At 34.9% G+C, this 19752-nt stretch overlaps 1 protein-coding gene across 1 annotated transcript in view; it reads right to left on the bottom strand.

The window, feature by feature from the left end:
- Positions 1 to 487: 487 nt before the first annotated feature.
- The window catches only part of TMTC2 (transmembrane O-mannosyltransferase targeting cadherins 2), a 234499-nt gene continuing 215234 nt past the window's right edge, over positions 488 to 19752 (bottom strand). The window contains exon 12 of the mRNA XM_042815952.1: positions 488 to 3344. Within this exon, the coding sequence (XP_042671886.1) occupies positions 3165 to 3344 (180 nt within the window). The 3' untranslated portion in view covers positions 488 to 3164. The remainder of the gene's footprint in view (positions 3345 to 19752) is intronic.

The following is a 19752-nucleotide window of genomic DNA, read 5'->3' as shown; positions in this document are numbered from 1 at the left end:
GTAGGAATAAGGTGGATTTTAAAATTGATCATGTAACACCATAGCATCAGAAAAAGGTGACCTCAAACACTAAAAAGGCAGTGTATGCAAAGCCAAGACTGATTCCCAGCTCGTGTAGACAATTACACGTTTTTGAAACAAATTCTTTGACGTCATATTCATATATCAATACAAAAATAAATCATAAGCATAACTTATTTGTAAACTCTTATTCCCATGCAGTTCAGAAAAAAATATATTTAATAGTTACCATAACACTTTTGGTGAGAATTAGTGATTGGAGATATCAAAATGCTTTCAGAGAACTTTCTGAAAATATCAAATGAATATTAAAGGTAAAAGAGTATAGAAAAAACCAGCTACAAGACATTTGTACTTAAGCTATATAGTTCTCTCATACCTAGAACAGCCAATGTAACTCACTAAATAAGAATAATAATTAAAAAATAGAGTTGTTACAGTAACAGATAAAGGAATGCACACTGTGTTAGTTATCAATGCTTTATTATTGAAAACAAAATTGAAATTCTCTTATCTGGCACATAAACAATTATTTCTACAAAAAGGAAAGCCTACAAATCTGATAATTTATACAAATAACAGTTTTTCAAAAAATAAAATTTTAATTTAGTAAACTTGTTTTGTGCTCTTTAATTTTTTAGCACTGTCTGCAATAATCCACCATAAATCCCTGAGCAGAGAGACATATTTTAAACATGTTCTAAATTCATCCCAAAAGAAGAAAGTTATCAAGCCCAGACCTATATTAAAAAAACATATTCAGGGACATTCTTGTTAAATTTATGCTAGTCCTTTTTTCTCTCTCTTTTTTCTTTTTTTTTTTTCTTAAGGAAACAAATAAGAGTTATGAATGCAAGCATGACACTGCATCATACGAGTGCTCCCCCCACCCCTATTTTGTGCAATGAAAAAAAGTTAATAAACAAGAATGAGTACAAATTGAAGGAAACATATAACATAGTGAATGGTTAAGACCAAGAAGCCATCAGAGTTTGATGGATGTTGAGTACAGTTTTATACTGAATTCTATACATTTTCCAGAAAGTCAGTAAAGCAGGAAAATAAGTTCAAGCTACTATTGTGTTCTACCACTGGTTTCAATGATAAAGTACAAATTCAACTTCTGACCCTTCCATTTTGCTTTTCCAGCCATAACATTATTTGAGAAAAACTTGATACATTCAACAAAACTAAACAACCTTGCCCCTCTGGCCCTTATGGTAGGCCACTTGTGAACACAGCAATATGATACTTTAGTGAGCAAGAGGAAGGAAAACACACACTACTGCATTTTTACTATAGTGACTGAAACAGCTATTCCTCAGTCTGTTTCAGTACATATTTAAAATCCAAATATAATGGGACAATGATTGAGATGGTAGAGAAAAGTGTCCTCTTTCCCAATAAGGTAAACACGCTAACCGCACAAAAAATGTCAGGAAAGCCAAAGTGAAAAAACAAACAAACAAACAAAAACAACACCAAAACTAAAAGACTATTGTGTTAATAGCAGGTAACATTGCTGTAGTCAAGTAATAAATAAATAAATACAGCAAAGTATTCTTCTCTATTGTTGTGTTGGAATGGTGCTTAACAGTTAGGAAGAAAAAAAAACAGAAAACAACAAAATTTCCTCAGTAATCATGAGGTTTTAAAGAAGATCCTGAAAAAGCTTCAGTTCAAGGTGCTCTACCACTTTAACATTACGTCTACCATTATGAAATGAACACTGAAGCAGATATCAACAGGTCATTAAATGAAATAGTACATTTTCATAAAAGCAATAATACTTATTCCAAAGAAAGAGAGCAGTTAACAAACGGCCTGGAAAAAAAGGATTGAATCTTCAATACACTGCAATTTAAAATAAATTATTCGTACATTTATAAACTGAAGAATAAAACAGTAATTAGGTCAAATTGTTCTGAATCAGGAATAAGAACCTCACCAGAAGCATACTTAGATATTTGACAGCTCTGTTGCCAGTACATGTCAGAATACAAACAGAATTCTACTATTTGGTTAGAATCTGAATAGGTAATATGTTTTTAAAACATCGCCACTACGAAACGTAACTGGCAACCAGTTACACATTTATCTTTGCCTATGATGTTTTGGATATAATCTAATCCATTCCCTTGAGCTATTTTCTAGTCCCACAGACGTGTAACATTCCCTTCTCACTGAGTTGCTCATGAAGTCTGTGTAGAATATGCACAAACTAATATTTTCAAATCTCACTTGATGAGATATTGCAAAAATACTGGATGCAGAATCCAGTCAGTCTTTTTTTTCTTAAGATGACATTCTGACCACATTCACTTGATACCAGGGCAAACATCAGTCTCACTTGTACTGCTACATCATGTCTTCTTCTTTTTTTTTAGATTCTGCATACATGTGTGATGTAGAATTTGGGCAATTTCTTGCTCATTCTGTCAAGCCCACAGCCATTTCACCATGCATTTCCAAAGAATTGCAACAAAACTTAAAGTAAGTTGAAATAATATGCATATTTGCAGCAAAAAAAAAAATTTGAATGCCACCATCTAAACACAAACAACAGGTTTTAGAAAGATAAAAATTGGCCTTATAAGCTGTGAATTGGTAAACAAGTGGTCTTAAAGTGAGATTCAGCAGCATTAAGACAAACTGCAAACACGCCAGATTTAGTACACATTTTAATGAGTTACATTTAACGAGTTAATAGTACCCACTTTCACTCCCATATGATTTAGTGTATACTGTAAAAATTTCCATTAGTGTTTCTAGGACAGTATACCTTTCACAGAAGTGAGCAATACGGAATTTGCAATGATTTTTCAAATATGCCAGGACACCCTCTTTCAAGTTCTGTGGTTCTAAATCTTTTTGTAGGCTAACATTGAAGTCCTTCATGAATATCTCCATCTCCCTTTCTGTGGTTTTTGTTTTGTTTTGTTTTGTTTGTTTGTTTTTCTTTTTTTTTTTTTTTTTTAATCTAATAGTAACAACAAAAAAGGCAAAAAGCAGAATAGCTTCTCCTAGCAGCAATCAAGACTTCCGATCCTTGCAGCCAAGTCTGATGAGTTCTCTGTTCAGACAACTGTATGAAAATTCTAGTTATAAACCAATTTAAGAAAAAAAGCTTAGCGTTTTCCACATCATGTCTTGGATGTCTTTAAACCTTGTTTCTCCATGATGTTCCACAATTTGCGAAGATTGGACTGAGTGATGACATCATCAGGTTTAAGTTGAAGAGCAAGGAGGTAGTTTTCTTCAGCCTCTTTCAGTTTACCATTCAGATGAAGAATGGCTCCAAGATTCATTAAGGCAGCTGGATACTGGTACAAAAAAGAAAATGGGAAGAAGAAATATTAAGAATATTTTCAGTTTTTCTTTTCAGACAATCTTCTTCCACTTAAACAAACTATTACCTTATGTTTACAGACTTTTCATGGAAGCAGTTAAGCAATTTAAGGAAATAGAGATAACAAGAAAAGGTTTCTGAACAGCTGTTGCATACTCTGTGCTTAAAATGGCAAATTCTGGTGTCTACAGGCATAGACTTCTCCCTTTAATGAGAAAGCACAGACCTCATCAAGCTTTTCATGTGGTAATGTCAGCATAGCACAGTTTCCAAGAGAAAATTAAAGTAGTCCAAGAATGGATTAAAGACAGGAATTTAATTTTGATTCAACCCATTGCCAATAAAGAATTTATAATTAGTGGGGATAGTTAACACATTGGAACTCATCCCTTTTTTCTCTGTCTTAATTATAACTAGTAGAAAAGACAATCTGTTCTCAGATTATAAGGATGTTCAGGAGTTCTAGGATATCCATTTAGATTAAGGCTGTGGCATTTATTTCTTAACGAATGACCAAACAAAATTTACATTAAGGAAACATTATTTTAATAACAAATGTGAAAAACTTACAACAAATCCACAAAACTACATTAATACAAAGTCCATCTTCAGCTAAAAGAAAATATTTCTCGTTTTCATTTTTTAATCTCAAGATTACTCCACTATGAAATAAAAAGCTCTTCATGATAATTAAATATGTTTAGATATCACTCACCAGGACTCAAGATTTGATGCCCCATGGAAACTCAGCTAGAGAGTGCTATGAGTGGGGATGCAAAATGTTCTAAAAGGCCTGCAGTGACAGTAACTTCAGGAAAATATGGTAGCCAGAAGGTCAGTAAAATACGCACTAGGGATGGTCTCCCAGACCAGGAAGTCAACTGGATGGAGAAGACTTACCTACATTCCAAACATATTCACCACCACATTAAACTCATTACTTTTATCCTTGTGATTCAGGCCTCATAAATAAACAAATCATGTCCAAAACCTAAATTTTGCAGTGGAAATCCTGCTCAAAAAATACTTGATTTTTATATCCAACAAATATGTCATATTTTCTCACCGTTCTTCCTGCTTCTTTTCTTCTATTAAGATACGCATCATAAAAACTGACAAGGACAACAATGCATCAAGTTTTTAGAACAACTGGCTTCCAGAGTTCCAAAACTGAGCAAACCAAATTAAGTTTAACTGTCCCCATATAAACACCTGAAGGTATTATTTTTAGATTTAATTTTTCTTGGTTAACTCTGATAGATTAATTCCCCTCACCCCAACTCAGATGTTTGTTTCCACTTAAACAAAACAAAACAAACAAACAAACAAACAAAAAAACAAACCAAAAACCTATAGACACACACACACAAAAACAAACAAACAAACAAAAAACTGCAAAAGAAACCAAAACAAATCCCCAGCTGAATTTTACAAAGTACTTATTAATCTCCAAATCTTTTTCTTCAGCCACATGCTATATAGAGAAGGAAAACTATTCCCTTGAAATGTTAGCTTTTGCTAGAGAAAACATATATTAGAAGCCTCATTATCACAGTTACTCCTTCTCAGTGTCAGCATTATATACTATTTTACAAAGAAGTAACATTCTTCTTAATTATAGAGTTCTAAGTGCTGACTGAAGTACTACAAATGAAGAATCATATGCAAACATCTTCACTGCAAATGGACGATTGCCTAAATATCTATATATTTTATTTATTCATTTAATTTTAGACTGGAAATTGTTTGAGATAATTTTCTGTATTTATTCTAAGTTGGATGGTCCATACTCTCTAACTGTGCTACTTGTTTGTCTGATTAAGGCTTGTGAATCAAATAGCTTCTTTCAAGACCTCCATTACTGACATAGAACTGTCTTTATTCTCAAAGTATAATTTGGTCCAGATGTAGATGGTAGACAAAGCTTGCAATAGATAAGAATTAACAGAACATATACCTAGAATAACCCATATTAAATAAGACATACTTTTGAATTGTCCATTTCTAATTCTTTAACATTCACAAAGTTACTGAGAAGTAAAACAGTTTTCTCATATGGTTTCCAGAATTTGTCTCAATTTCCTTCACACAACACTGAAGACATGGTATGTGTATGGTACTAATCAAGTAGTCTAAATAAAGATTATATATGACTGTACACCTACATAAGAAAACTCTCTTGCCATGTATTTATCATCTTACTAGGGCAAGCAACAAAAATATCTGAAAGAATGAACTGTATGCCTTTTAATTGAATATGAAATTTTTCAGCTTCTAAGTATCACCTCTGAATTCCCAGAGGCCCAGCAAATTTTGGGCCATTAATATTCTATGAAAATGTATCCATGCAAGTAGATAGTGACAAAAGCTCACATGATCTCCTTCATGCTTCAGGTGAGGACGTGCATAGGATAGCTGAAAGACTGCTCTCTGACCTTTTAGAGCATCTGTCACCCCAGTATGTACAGTTTATTGTCAGTCACAAGAATCACATTCTTTTCACCAGAACATGAAAGATTACACATCAGTGTCATCACTCCCTGACAGCTATGTATGACTGTCTGAGGAAAGAGAGAAAGAGACATTTGCTATAGTTTTTCTTCACATATATATTCTTTTATTAAACACAGCTGATAAAACTTTCCAGTATGTTAACAAAGACCGTCAGCAGCTACCAGTGCAATAACAAGAGACTTGTAGCACTGTATAGCAAATGACACCACCTACTACTTCAGAGACTTGAAAGGAGAAACAGTCCTTCCTTCATTTCCTTTTGGAGACAGATGCTTTACATCAAAAAGCTGACTGGCATTTCTATCATGGTTATAAATGCTGTCTTTTATGTTCTATTGGGAATGATTTCCTTTATTAGCATTTTTGTTGTGGTATGCTCGTTTCCTTAGTGGGTTTTTGGGGGGGTAGAGTTGGGGGCTGAAAGGAAAGAAATAATGGAGCAATTAATGAATAACAAAATAACGAAAGGCATGCACTTAGTTGCCTGAGGTGGTTTTGGTTCACATTGATGACAATTCTTTCAAACTTTCTCCATAACACCAAAATAAAAGGACAGCCTAGGGGCACGAAAAATTTTTTAACATCAATTAAACTGTTCTGTAAAATGCATTGTGGAATCCATAAATAAATCAAAATAATTCTACATAGTACTTCAGGATTATCTTAATGTAACCAAGTACAGTATTGGAGCCACCAAAATAATGAATATTAGCAACGCAGTAGGTATAGTGATATCTTGTTCATCTCAGGCTCCATGTATAAAAATATTAGAAGAAAAGTCCCAAAAAGAAGAAGATAATTTTATTGTTACATAAGCTTAAGGAGTTACATAGAGAGAAATAAAGAAATACAAACAAACCTATTTAAAAAGGGCTTTTGAATGGCAAATAGCTATATCAAAGAACAGCCCAAAAGTGACCAATGAAATTGAAATATCTTTTCCCCAAAGTTGATCTTACAGATGATATTAATTGCTTGACACTATGAGGTCAGAGTGACAGACTCTGAGATGGAAATGCATTTTGTTGCTGCTGGAGTACTTTTAATGAAAGTCATGCCAGTTTATACTCCACTAGAATTGCAACTGCAAGCTAGTTCTCACTTAGCAATTTTCAAAGGTCATTGAAAAGACGTTGCCAACATTTCTCTTGCTCTTAATGAATTACTGCAGTGCATAATCATGTAGATGTTTCAAAACAAACCCAGGACTGTTTAATGAATTCTGTAATCAGCATGGCAAACTTATCAAAAACACAAAGGTTAACTGCTTTGTTTTAACAGTGCAATTAAGGATCCTTGTTCTTTTAAGTACTTAGAGAAAGACAGTAAATGTCACATGTGAGTATTTCATCACATCACTTTTGTGTAAAACGTAACGAAGTAAAATATTTCTCCTTAATAACTGAAGATACATGGGTGATACAAAAAGTAATGAAGTATGCTTCATAAAGGATGAAAGCAAAGCATGGTGGACTGCCTCATCTTATCAATAATCATAATGCTTTATTTATCTTCCCACTGTGATAGCAAGAATTTTTACTCAAATTTTTATTATTGGCGTTAATGCTGTAGCACAGTATAGTATTTTCTGAAGCAAATCTGAATGCAATCAAAATGTCATCAGCTCCTTTTTTATTGCTAAAGATAACTGTGAACTACTGAATAATTTCAGGGCATGGCACTTACTTTTGACAGACTGCAAAACATCTGACTGAAACCATGACCTACAGGTTGTCCAAGATGTAAGCATACAACCTTGAAGTATGTGAGGGAAAGAAGGACAAGAAAGGACATATCCACAGAGATGGCATCTGCCAAGTAGATCTTAATCCCCAGTGTTGTTCCACTAATACTACTATAAATTTAGCAAAGAGACTGATACATGGAAGCAGACCTTTTCATAGAGGTAATCAATGTGTTGCCAGATAAGCCAAGAAACAGTTGCTGCTTCCAGATAGTCACGTTTTTTACCTGGTTCTCTATGCTATAAGGTTGCTGAATCTCTTAAGAAGTGGAGTTTGCATATACTGCCACTGGTATTTTCTTCCAAAAAGCACATGAATCCTCACTAAAGCACTATCACCAGAAAATTGCTTAAGATGGCAACAGTAAATTGTCTAGGATTTGATTACTTAGTGGAAAAGGCATTCTGAAAAAAGATGACAGGATGTATGTCAAAACATTATGGATCAGAGAGAATAAAAAAGCATAAAATTCACAGCTGAGAGGGATTTCCTGTGTCATCAGCCAGACTGCAAAGCATTCAGTTCTGCTATAAAATAAAAACATCAGCATCTTTGCAAACTCCTTCTTAAAATGGAAGAATGCTTTTCAACTCCTTTATGGTAGTTAAGTATGTATTTAATTGCAAGTCTGCCTGTGAATGATTTCTGCAAGTAAGTTTTTGTGTTGACAACTACCTTCAGCTTAAACAGTGAAGATACGAAATGGAGAGGAAAAACATTCTCCTTGCAACTACTATTTTGAGCAAATGTTCTGAAGAGCACAGTTTCCACAGTTGCATTAGTCAGATAAATACCTCTGCTATAAAGGGAACCTGTGTCCCAACCTAATTATGCGGGGCTGACTAATATTGCTATATAAATCTAAGCAACAACAAACCTGGGCTCTACAGGAGAGTGGATCCTTGGATTTAGTTAGAATGTTTGAGAGTACTACAGTGTTAATTCTGATAGAGAATAGCCTCAGTTACTTACGTTCCATTAAAGAAATAGTCTTTATTTAGTGTTCTAGTCATATTTAAATTACCAGCCTTACAAACTATTAATCTGCAGAGCAAATGATGAACATCTTTTATATATATACATACATATATATATAAATCAAAACAGACAAAAAACAAAAGTAGGAAAGTAGGTAAGAAAAATACCACTTTTGTGGAATGCTTTTTATGTACTAGTCTTATATTAGGATGAGGCAGAAGTAAAGACAAAGACAAACAACTGGTCACATTACCAACTGTTACCACCTACATAAATGTTAGGTCACATGGCTTTACATGTTGGTTGCTTTTTTGTTTGTTTGTTTGTTGGCTGGTTGTTGGCTTGTTGTGTATTTATTTACTTACTTTTACATTTAGACGTTTTTATCGTGACATTCAAAGCAAATGGCACTTTCACCTCTCTCATGCAAACAGAACATATGTGGAAATGTTTGTATGGATCTAAGCTTGTGTGCTTTTGAACACTGGAAACTTTCCTGTCTAAAATCAAAAGCTACAAGATACTTACAGCTAAAACCAGAAACTGAAAAAATGAAGGAAGGGACACTTTCCCCCCCACACCCTAATCCAGGATCAGTATCATTACGGGTTGAGAAATGAGAATGAGCACTGGACTTGGCATGAGAAGCAGTCTGCTTCATTTCTCAAATTATCACATCAATATGGAGTGTTTTCGAATCAGTGTTGTCCAGCAAATGGGGATTTTTTGTTCTTTTTTTTTTTTTCCATGTTAACAGTCAGAGAAAGAGCTTTTAAAACACAGTTATCCAAAACCAAACAACCATATATTGATATGCTGTATCTTGCTGCTGAAAAGCTACCTACTACTGTCTTTTATGTAAATTCAGAGGATTTATGTATTGGTAAGCTAACAAAAGTACATGTTACAGACAGTAAAGGCTGCAGATAATCACAGCAGCTTTAAAAGTCCTACAAAAATGTACTTGCATTTGTAACTTCTGTATATCTAGGATTTCTTCATCAATGGCCATGCGTCAGTTGTTTTGATTTATTTGATTTTAAAAAAAAAACACCAAAAAACTCATAGTAATCACTCTTGGTATATACATAAACCTTGATGGAAATTTTTAGATAAAGTACTTGTATTACCATAATAAAAGCTAAATAGGAACATATGTGATAAGCATTTAGTATTATGGCTGTATTAAAAAAAATAAACAAACATTTTCCAGGCCTCAAAGTGTTTTTAATTAAACTTTGTAGCTTTCCAGCTCAGAAGTTTTCATCAGTATAGCATATGATAATCTTACTCAGTTTTTCCAGTAATTCAGGATTTTATTAAAAAAAAAAAACCTTCAAATGACTTAATTTTCGTTTATCAAAATTCAAATGCTTTCTGATGCCTGCAATTTGATAATTTTAATACATAGCTATGATTATAGCATAAAACATTTGACAACTCCTTTACCTTATTTAACAAGAACACTATGTGCTAATAAGAAACTCTGCATTCTCAGCAAGTGAGAAACTTGCTGAACAGAAATGTCATCTGTACTACCATACTGACAAACAGAAATAGCTCAAAAACTTTCAGTAACAGAAATAGATCATATTGAAACAACAAAAAAGGTGTTCTTGAATAAAACTGAATCTGTTAGTTTTCATGCACTTTCACTCTAAGCCTTGAAAACAAGAAAAAAAGATGGCTTTATGTTCTTGCCTGAAGACAGATCATAGAATCACAGAATCATTAAGTTTAGAATATACCTCCAAGATCATCCAGACCAACTGTCCACCTACCATCAATACTTCCCACTAAACCATGTCCCTTAGTAAAACAACTTAACGTTTCTTCAACACTTTGAAGGACGGTGACTCACCCACCTCCCAAGGCAGTTTGTTCCAGAGCCTGATCACTCCTTTGGAGAAGAAATTTTTTCCTAATATCCAACCCAAATCTCCCCTGGAACAATTTGAATCCACTCCTTCTAGTCCTATTGCCAGTCATGCAAGAGAAGAGACTGACCCCTACTCACCACAAGCTCCTTTCAGGTAATTGTAGAGAGCTATAAAAGCCGCCCTGAGCCTCATCCAGACTGAACAATTTCAATTTCCAGTATTTTGACTCAAAGCATTCAGAGGAAATGTTAAGTGTCAAACGAGGCTTTGCATCTTTAGCTGACAAGTGTGGTCCAGTGAATTAAACACTAAAGAACTTGATTAACATTGATATTGCTGTATGTTTTCCAAAACTATTTAGGTATTTGCAGTTGTAAGGTAAAGCATTCAGACTTTCACAGTTTACACTGTGTAAACCATTATGCAACTTGATAAACTTGCTCTGAGTATGAAGAATGAGAACCTCAAAGATTCACCCAAGTCTTACATGATGCACTATTCACTATGAAGAAATCCACAGGAAAAAAAAAAAAAAAAAGAAGATATTAGAGCATTACAGGAACAGGAAAAAAGGAACAGAAAAACAACATAGGTTAGGCACTGCAACACATTTTAGGATGAACTTAAACCTTCATTCTACTCCTTCACAGTTAGTTTCTTTTAACTAACTTTCCTTAGACAACAGAGTAAAATATTTTTCCTCTACTGGTAGTAATTTAATTACTGGAAAAGTACAATTGATATCTATTGAAGGAAGTGAGACTATTTCCATAACAACAATTTATCAATAGTATTTGAAGGTATTTTCAAATTGGTCAAGCAAATAGAAATGTCACCATGGCAATTTTACAAATAAACTCCCTAACTTTTAAAATAAACAACAAAACTCTTCAATGATGTCTTCATTAAACAGTTGACAGAACAGCAAAAGCTGAAAAAATCTTTTTTTTTTTTTTTTTTTCCCCTTTGTCCTTCATCTGTCTCCTCTCAGTTTCATGCCTATTGCACAGAGCAAACAAGTTTTGCCCACCCTCTGCCTTGACTTCAGTTTTAACCACAGGAATATGAGAGCAGTTAAAAAAAGAGATACACTCTATTGGTTTCTTTCAAAATCCTGAATTACAGTACTCCATACAGTTCAAGCCTTACTTTTTGGCAGCCAGTAACCTGCAGGTGTTCCCTATATAGTGTTTAGCAATTGAATCCACAGTACATATTAAAATTATTAACTTACAGGGTAAGTGCAAGGATTTAATTTTGATTCTTACAGCTTAAAGATTTTAATGCTGTAGTTCCTAAAACACAGTCTTTTCATTGCTAATAGTGAGGCCACTGGACACTAATCACTTGCTAGGCTTTTACAAGATTGTGACTTGTAAAAAATAAAGCTACTTACTGCTAAAGCAGCCTTATTTACTACAACTGATCGATGACATGTACATTTACAGTGCTTTCTAAGTAATTAATATCAATTACAGCAAGTGTTCAGTGTTACTTACACACGCTACTCTGGAAGTCTGCACTTAATAATGCATATGCCAATAATTGCTGTGTAGTGAACAACAGGTTTCTGCATTTTACCAACTGTCGTTTTAAGAAATGGACACAATAATTAACATTAGCCTTAAAAAAAAAAAAAAAAAAAAAGTTTAATTAATTATTTCTTAATGCATGGGAGGACAACTTACACTTGTTAAGGAAAATCATAATTCAGTTCCAGCCTCTGAAATTCAGTGTCAAAAATTTCTCATTGAAACTACATGCTTGCGTTCCCCAAACAGTTCTCTGCTGACTGGAGTGGACAATAAAGACATCTGAAAACATTTACTTCTTCTGTTACGGTAAAAATATCCAATTTGGGAATTAATTAACAAGAAAATCAATGTAACTTCAGAATATAAGTTTTCAAACAGAATTAATGAAGAAACATTTGCTGATCTTTCAAATATGATAAAAGTAAGCCTGATAATTTTAAGTATGTAAATGGAATCAGAAGGAAAAGAAATACAGTACAGAACTGCTGAGTTACAGTAATCGTCCACCAATTAACCACCATAAATACATCAGTCATTCACTCTAGAGTACCTAAGAGGCAGACAGCAAAATTTCATCTGGAATTTAAGTTTTTACTGTGTATTTTCTTTTTTTTCTTTTCTTTTTGTTGTTGTTGTTGTTACATTGGACAAGATTTCCAGCCTGTAATTTTTTTCACTGAGTTTAAAGCAGCTTGGGCAACTGGCAGTTACAAACCATAATGTCAGATTAAAGCTATGTACTGTTAGAGGAAGACAATTTTTACTGGAACACCTTAGGAATTAAGATGCCTCAACTTCATAACATATCAGTTTGTTATCTGGAAGATACATTTCAAAATGATAGGTATACACTTGAATGTGTATTTGCTCTCCAGTAAAATTAACTATGGTGAATAGAAGCATATAAGCACAGCATTGATCAGTATACACTGGTACAGAACGTCTCAAAAAAAGTGGCTGTTCTTTGGAGGAAATGAAAAGCTACCCATTCTCTCCCCACTGTTTCTTCTCATTATCATGCTTCTGACCTCTAGACTCTAATTTTCCCAGGCAGAAATAAATTAAGGCTGCTACTGAATTTACTTCTAAAAACAAATTACAAGAAAATGACTTCAGCCACCCACAATCCCTTGTCCACTGCCTTCTTCCTGACAGTCTGTAAACACACAAAACGGGGAAATCTCAGACCTAAAACAGTTTCATTGTAGAGCATTTTTTTCTCCAGACAATCTCTTGTGTATACTATAGGAGGAATGGGGGAACAAAAGCAGTTGCATCAATACCATCTCAAGCAACAGAAACATGAGTTCTCCAAAACTTACATCAAAATATTCCAACAACTCACTCCTAAAGTAAAATAAATTAGAACTACAGACTAGGAAGAAATTAAGAATTTACTGATTGCAAAACATCCTACTGAGAATGTAGTACTGCTGATTTTATTGAATGAGCATTACGAACGCTTCCTTGTAAGTTCTAACTACATAATAAATTGTTTCCAGAATCAGCACATCTAGAATACTCTATTAGGAAAAACCTTGCTGGATTCTCTTTTAATTGAGTTGAAACAGATGGTTTAATTTCTGAAATGCTAATCTACTAACTGCAAATTCTGTATTTCATAGCACTTTGCTTTTGGTTGACACCGATGGCTACATTTACACCGCAAAGCCCATCTTCCTCTCTCCAGGAATTCATTTGGCGGCACGGTACCCCTTGCTATGTTACAATGAGCCAGTGAATCATAGTGAAGTGTACAGGTCTATCCATAATGTATTATCTTAACTTACAAAATTTGAGCAAAGAGACTGTGTCTTCAAAAACTATTACCTCCCACCACCTCAAAGTACCATAATTCCTTTTTTAAATATCATGGGTGTCCAACCTTTTGGCTTGCCTGGGCTGCACTAAGTGAAGAGGAATTGTCCTGGGCCAAATAGAGATTTTTGATGAAATTTTATTCTTTCTGTACTTCTTCAAGAAAGTCTCTTCTCTTGAAAACAGTTGTTCACAAATGTACATACTGCCCAGAAGCAATGACATGAATAAGGCATGACTGCAAAGCAAAGAATAGGTTTTATAAAAGTCTAGACACGTGATCATTCTTTAGTTTGATTTGAATACCTGATCAGAACTCATTCAACTGAGAATTTGCAGGCAATGTATTTATGCTGACTGAAAATGGGAGTCGTAGTATCTAGGTAGGTGCCTCAAAACTAAAAAAGATTCTATACCTTAACATTTCAATATTTGGAAAACGATACTGAACTAATAATGAACGTGGTTTTTTTTGTGTGTGTGAAAACATCATTTACTGTTTTGCAGGTTTAGTGGCATTAAGATTTTGACTACATCAGGCAACAGAACCTACAGTGGAAAACAAATGCAGAAAGCAAAATATTCTGGGTTTGGGTGATCTTTTGTTTATTTGTTTATTTTCATATAGAAAAGACTTCCAGCAGCTCTAAGCAGCAAAAGACTCTGCCACTAGACAAACTGAGAACTTTATACAACCTATATTCTACCTGGACAGCGCCTGAATCACAGTTTGTCTCTCTCAAATGTTAAGCATGGAATTAGTGAATTAACAGTTCTTGGCAAGAAGAACATTGGTTCATTGGTTATTTAATGAAGATCTAAAGGTTAATGAAATTAGAAAACAGGATTCAGTATATAGTTGCTTATTTCTAATGCTTCTTTTCCTGTTAAAGAAAAACATGTATATGAATTTTACAGTTCATGAAAATAATTTATTCAGAAAATATAATAATAATTAGATTGTAGAGGGACTAATATTCAGAGGAAATCTGTAAACATTTTCATAGCCAAAATTGAAAAGAAAAGCACTCCAAATTACCAATTACCAATGAGTTTCTGGTTTACTTTGTGGGATGTTTCTGAGTATGTAATCTATTTGAAAATCTATGCATTAAGATGAATTCATAGTTGTTCACATAACTTTACTTGAAGAAACCACGAACAACAGAGCCCCATTTATCTTTCACATGGGAGAAACAGAGAAGTAACTCTAAACAAGTCAATATTGCTACACCAATGTAAGCAGAGAAAACAAATGCATTTTCCTTTCAGTCATTTAGAGCTTATGCAGACAAAATACTTATGTATTGATTATATAGACGTATAACAAGTTATTCTTGATGAGAAATGAGAAGCAAGTTAAAAGCATTTTCATTCTAATTCCCAGTCTCATACATTACATGGAATGAGCCAATTGATCTCAGATATTTGCATATTTAACTGCTTGCATAGTCATAAGAGTACAAAAGAGCTTCCAATAACCAAATACTCATGATAGTGAAGAAGACAACTGTAATAACATGATTTTCACTTTCCTTCCATGTATATTAAAATGAGATGGATCATAATATCCAGAACCAGACTGAAGTATTCCATAATCACCCAAAAGCACATTCAATCTTTGTTTTCACAGAGCTGCTAGCATGCATGAGAAAACACTTATAGACTGCTCTGGGATAAGGCTGTAAAATGCACTTTTGTATTTCCCAAAGGAAATTCAGTGTTTTCCACGGATGAGTAAGTTGGTTTTCAAATTATGCAACTCATCCTGATATTGCGCTCCAGTATTACAGGTAAATATCCCCACTGCAGTAGCCTGTGTTCTTTCTTTGTCCCCCGACAGACATCAGAGGGATGGGAAATGCTGTGTATTTTTTTTTAATGCATCCCTTTCATATTTTTTTTTTCTTTTCTTTTTTTTTTTTTTTTTTAAGGTGGGAAGGTAAAGTCGGAATACTTAAAGATTTAGAAAAACAACCTATATGCAGAGCTTGTCCTGAGGCTGAAAACTGTGCACAAGGAAAAAACTAAATGTGTCTTTAAAACACTTAAGAGGTCAATAAGCAAATGTAATTGTCAATACAGACAGAACTATTTAGTTCATAAGAAATACCACAGATTTCTCCCAGTAGGTAGATAGAGGCAACACCCCTCCTTTCCACTTAGCCACAGACAGGAATGAGCTGAGCGTAAGGACTTGGAATGGCTGAAGCACAACTCCCACCAAGAAAAAACATGTGGACCCCGAGTCTAAACAACATTTTAAAAGTTTTCTAGCTTAGGAGACATAGAGAGAGGGCAAGTACTAATGAGTGCCTTACATGGAGGAGTATGACTACTACTGTGAAAGCATGGAAGACTATTTCTACCTTCAATGAAGGACAGATTATATGTAGTAATTATTAATTCCTCTGAAATTCACCCCTTCTGCACCACCTTTAGGCTAGGTCAGCCTTCTGCTAGGAAGGTCAATATATGTCATAATTATTTTGGGCCAGTCTTTTACTGTTTGTCAAAGGAGACATTCCAACCAATTGGCAACAATCAGAAAGTGGAATCCTTTTTTCTCAGAGTGTTTCACTGTCTCTTCTCCCTGTGGAACTAATTCGTGCCTAAGCTACTTACTCTTTATCTGTCTTAAATCAAAATACTAGCAGCATGCCATCTGGAAGTACAATTCACATCTGTCATACTCATCTTCTCATTAGGAAGCCATGGTATACTTTTTTTTGTCCCTGACAGTTATGTATGCCCTATAACAATAGATACAGTCTTCAGAAAGCCACAGAGCAGGAAGAGGGAAGTTTTCTTATTCCTCATACCTTCAACAGAAAACAGACAGATTCAGCAGGTCAAGACTGCTGCTGGACTGGAAGGAATCCACAGCCACTTATGTCACTGAGGCAGAATGTTTTTTATGCTTGAGAGGAAGGTTTCTACAATGCGAGGCTCAGCGACAACTAGCGCCACTAGGGAGAAGCTGGAAGCAGCTCAGAGGGCAGGCGGACAACCAGCAGAAACTACACCTGCTCCATGTGGCTCACTTTTGTATTTTCTGTAAAAGCAGACACAAGTCAGTGCCTGACACTACCTAAAAATAGGACTGTGTGGTTATTCTATGGAATAAACATACAAACATTTGACTGTCATGTTGCCATAACTTTGAATAAGCAAGTGAACTTACAAAAGAACATTTCAGAATGAGGATTCTTAACTGGAAACTTCATGAACCTTGGGAGTTACCAGTACTGCATTCAGCTCTGTGTTCTTCAACATAAGAAAAATGGAGACCTGTTAGAGCAGGTCCAGAGGAAGATCACAAGAAAGATCAGAGGCCTGGAGCACCTCTCCTGTAAAGAAAGGATGAGGGTGATAGAATTGTTTAGTCTGCAGAGGAGAAGATGCCAGAGAGACCTTATAACATCCTTCAAGTACCTAAAGGGGAACTACAGGAAAGATGGGAAAGGATTCTTCATCAGGGATGTTTTGTTAGGACAGGAGATAATGGTTTTAAAATAAAAGAGGGTGGATTTAGATGAGACTTTAAGAAGACATTCTTTACTACAACAATGGTGAGACACTGTTGGGATTCAAGAAAGAATATTCAGAGCAGAAGCTGCAGAGCAAGATAAACAGCATGAGAAAGGAATGCTGAGAAGAAAGGACCCCTCCTGAAGAGAAATACAAAGATCAAGTAAGCTGCGTGATGGCTGCATGATAATGACCCTGACTGAAGGAAGAGTGCGTGGCTTGGAATGACTCATGACTCAGATTGGATAAGCGCTGCACGCAAGGTTAAGGAGTGTTTGTGGAATGTTCTGTTGACATGTAAAGGCAGGTGGGAAAGCTACAAGAGAAAAATTGTGAATGTAAACAAGGGATGTTTGAACCTGCAATAAACGGTTTGGGTTGTTCACATCAGATCTGTGCCTCAGACGCTGCAAGACACTGGAACAGACTGTCCAGAAAAGCTGTGGATGCTCCATCTCTGGAATTTTTCAAGTCCAGGTTAGATGGAGCTTCAAGTAACCTGATCTTGTGGGAGGCATCCCTGTCCACAGTTGAGGGGTTGGATCTAGGTTATATTTAAAGTCTCTTCCAACCTAAGTCATTCTGCATTTCTATGCTTTAAAGGTAATGATACATGGTATAGAAATGAAATATGCATAGTTTCTGTAGATGACCGAGTCAGTTTTGTCTGTACCATCCTCCTGAGTACTTTGGGCAAGACACCCCAGATGGGAAGATGGATAACACTGGGTAGATGTCCTCAAAAGAGCTGCAGGAACAACAGATACATCACTGGTAGGGGATTTACACTATCTGTGAAGTAGTATGAGCAGAAGATTGGATCTTGCGAAGTGTGGAACTGTGCTAGTTTTTCCTCAGTTGAGGATCAGCTGCAGACTGCTCAAGAATCACTTGTAAACAATCTATCTTCTATCAGCAGCAGAATTAACATAGCAGGAGCTCTTACAAGCTTCATGAAAATTCTCCTGTGAAAATAGGATATACCTTTAACAATGATGGCAAAATGTATTAAGGCCATCTCTTTCACATTTACCCGAGCTAAAAGAGCGAATAACTAAACATTTAGGAGGAAGATACATGGGGAAATTTGACAATGAAACATCTAAAAAAAAAAAAATCATGATAAAGCAGAATTTGGTCACATATGTTTCAACATAAAATCTGACATCTACTTTATTTTTTAAAAATGTATATACTGTAGGAAACATATTCATTTTTTGAGACCTTGCCACGAATATAAAGCATACATACATACAAAGGAACCAAAAGCATTTTATCTACAAGAAAGCTATAAAAATATACTCAATTATCTGAAAATCACTAGTGTTCTTCTTTTAGCTGTTGGACAGCTTAGTGTAAGCCTGGAGACTTTGACACAAAATCTGTATTCTAATGCTAGGGCAAAACCAAAAGAAGCACTTGTAGAAACTGCTTTTTAATATGATATTGTGTTAACTGATTACATAAACCCTTCAAATCAAGAAATTGCTTAATCCTCCACACTATGATTAAACCATCTAGTGGAAATTATATTTATTTTGCTTACAAGTACATTTCTCCTTTCCCCTTCATTCTGTGTGTGTGTCTTTATATATGTTGTTACAGTAAGACATTTAATCAAACCCTTTTGAAGTGGTAGAGTGGAAACAGCTGTTTCTGACAATGTGTCGATGATATGGGGCTTAAAGCTGTCATGAGCTCCAGATTGCAAGCAGCACTAATATGTGGTTGGGATGGTAGTGACTTGCAGGTCATGGCAACTCCTTGAGGAATGCTTCTAAGCCAATCAGCTCAAGGTGGTGGCTCAAAGTCTTAAAGCTTTAGTGAGCTCTCTTTCATTTAATGCTTTTGAGGTCACACTTCAAAGTGCTCTTTTTTCTAAAAAGCCACTGGCCATATGTGGGGGTTCTAGAGCAGATTTTTAAAGATTGCTTGCTTCAAGTTTGGACTTAAAAAATTAGAAATGCAATTCCATTACACAAAGGATGTCTTATAAGTTCAATAAAACCCGAAGCTTACATCAATAACTCACTTTTTTGTAAAGAATGATAGTTTAAAAACAGTTTCTGGATGACTGATTTTTCCACAACAAAGTGAGCTTAAGGCTCACATTTCAGAGTGCCTAACAACTCATTAAAACAATTTTCTGATATATGAACATTACAAGACATAGGGCACCTAGAAACCACCTGTGAATACAGACTTTCCTCAACAATATTCCCACTCAAAATACTTACTGCAGAAATGTCTGTCTATCCAAGAAACCTGCACTTTCATTTCTTCATGCAATTGTATTTGTTAAAATTAGACTAACGTGATTAACATCCATCTAAGCCAACACTGTTAGAATGGACACGTATGGGCTTTTTATTAAGAAGGCC

Source organism: Centrocercus urophasianus, unplaced genomic scaffold, assembly GCF_019232065.1.
Source record: "Centrocercus urophasianus isolate 14NV4802_14NV808 unplaced genomic scaffold, USGS_Curo_1.0 seq_15, whole genome shotgun sequence".
Lineage (NCBI taxonomy): Eukaryota > Metazoa > Chordata > Aves > Galliformes > Phasianidae > Centrocercus > Centrocercus urophasianus.
Note: the sequence above shows the minus strand (reverse complement) of the source record. Positions and strands in the feature narration are given on the sequence as shown.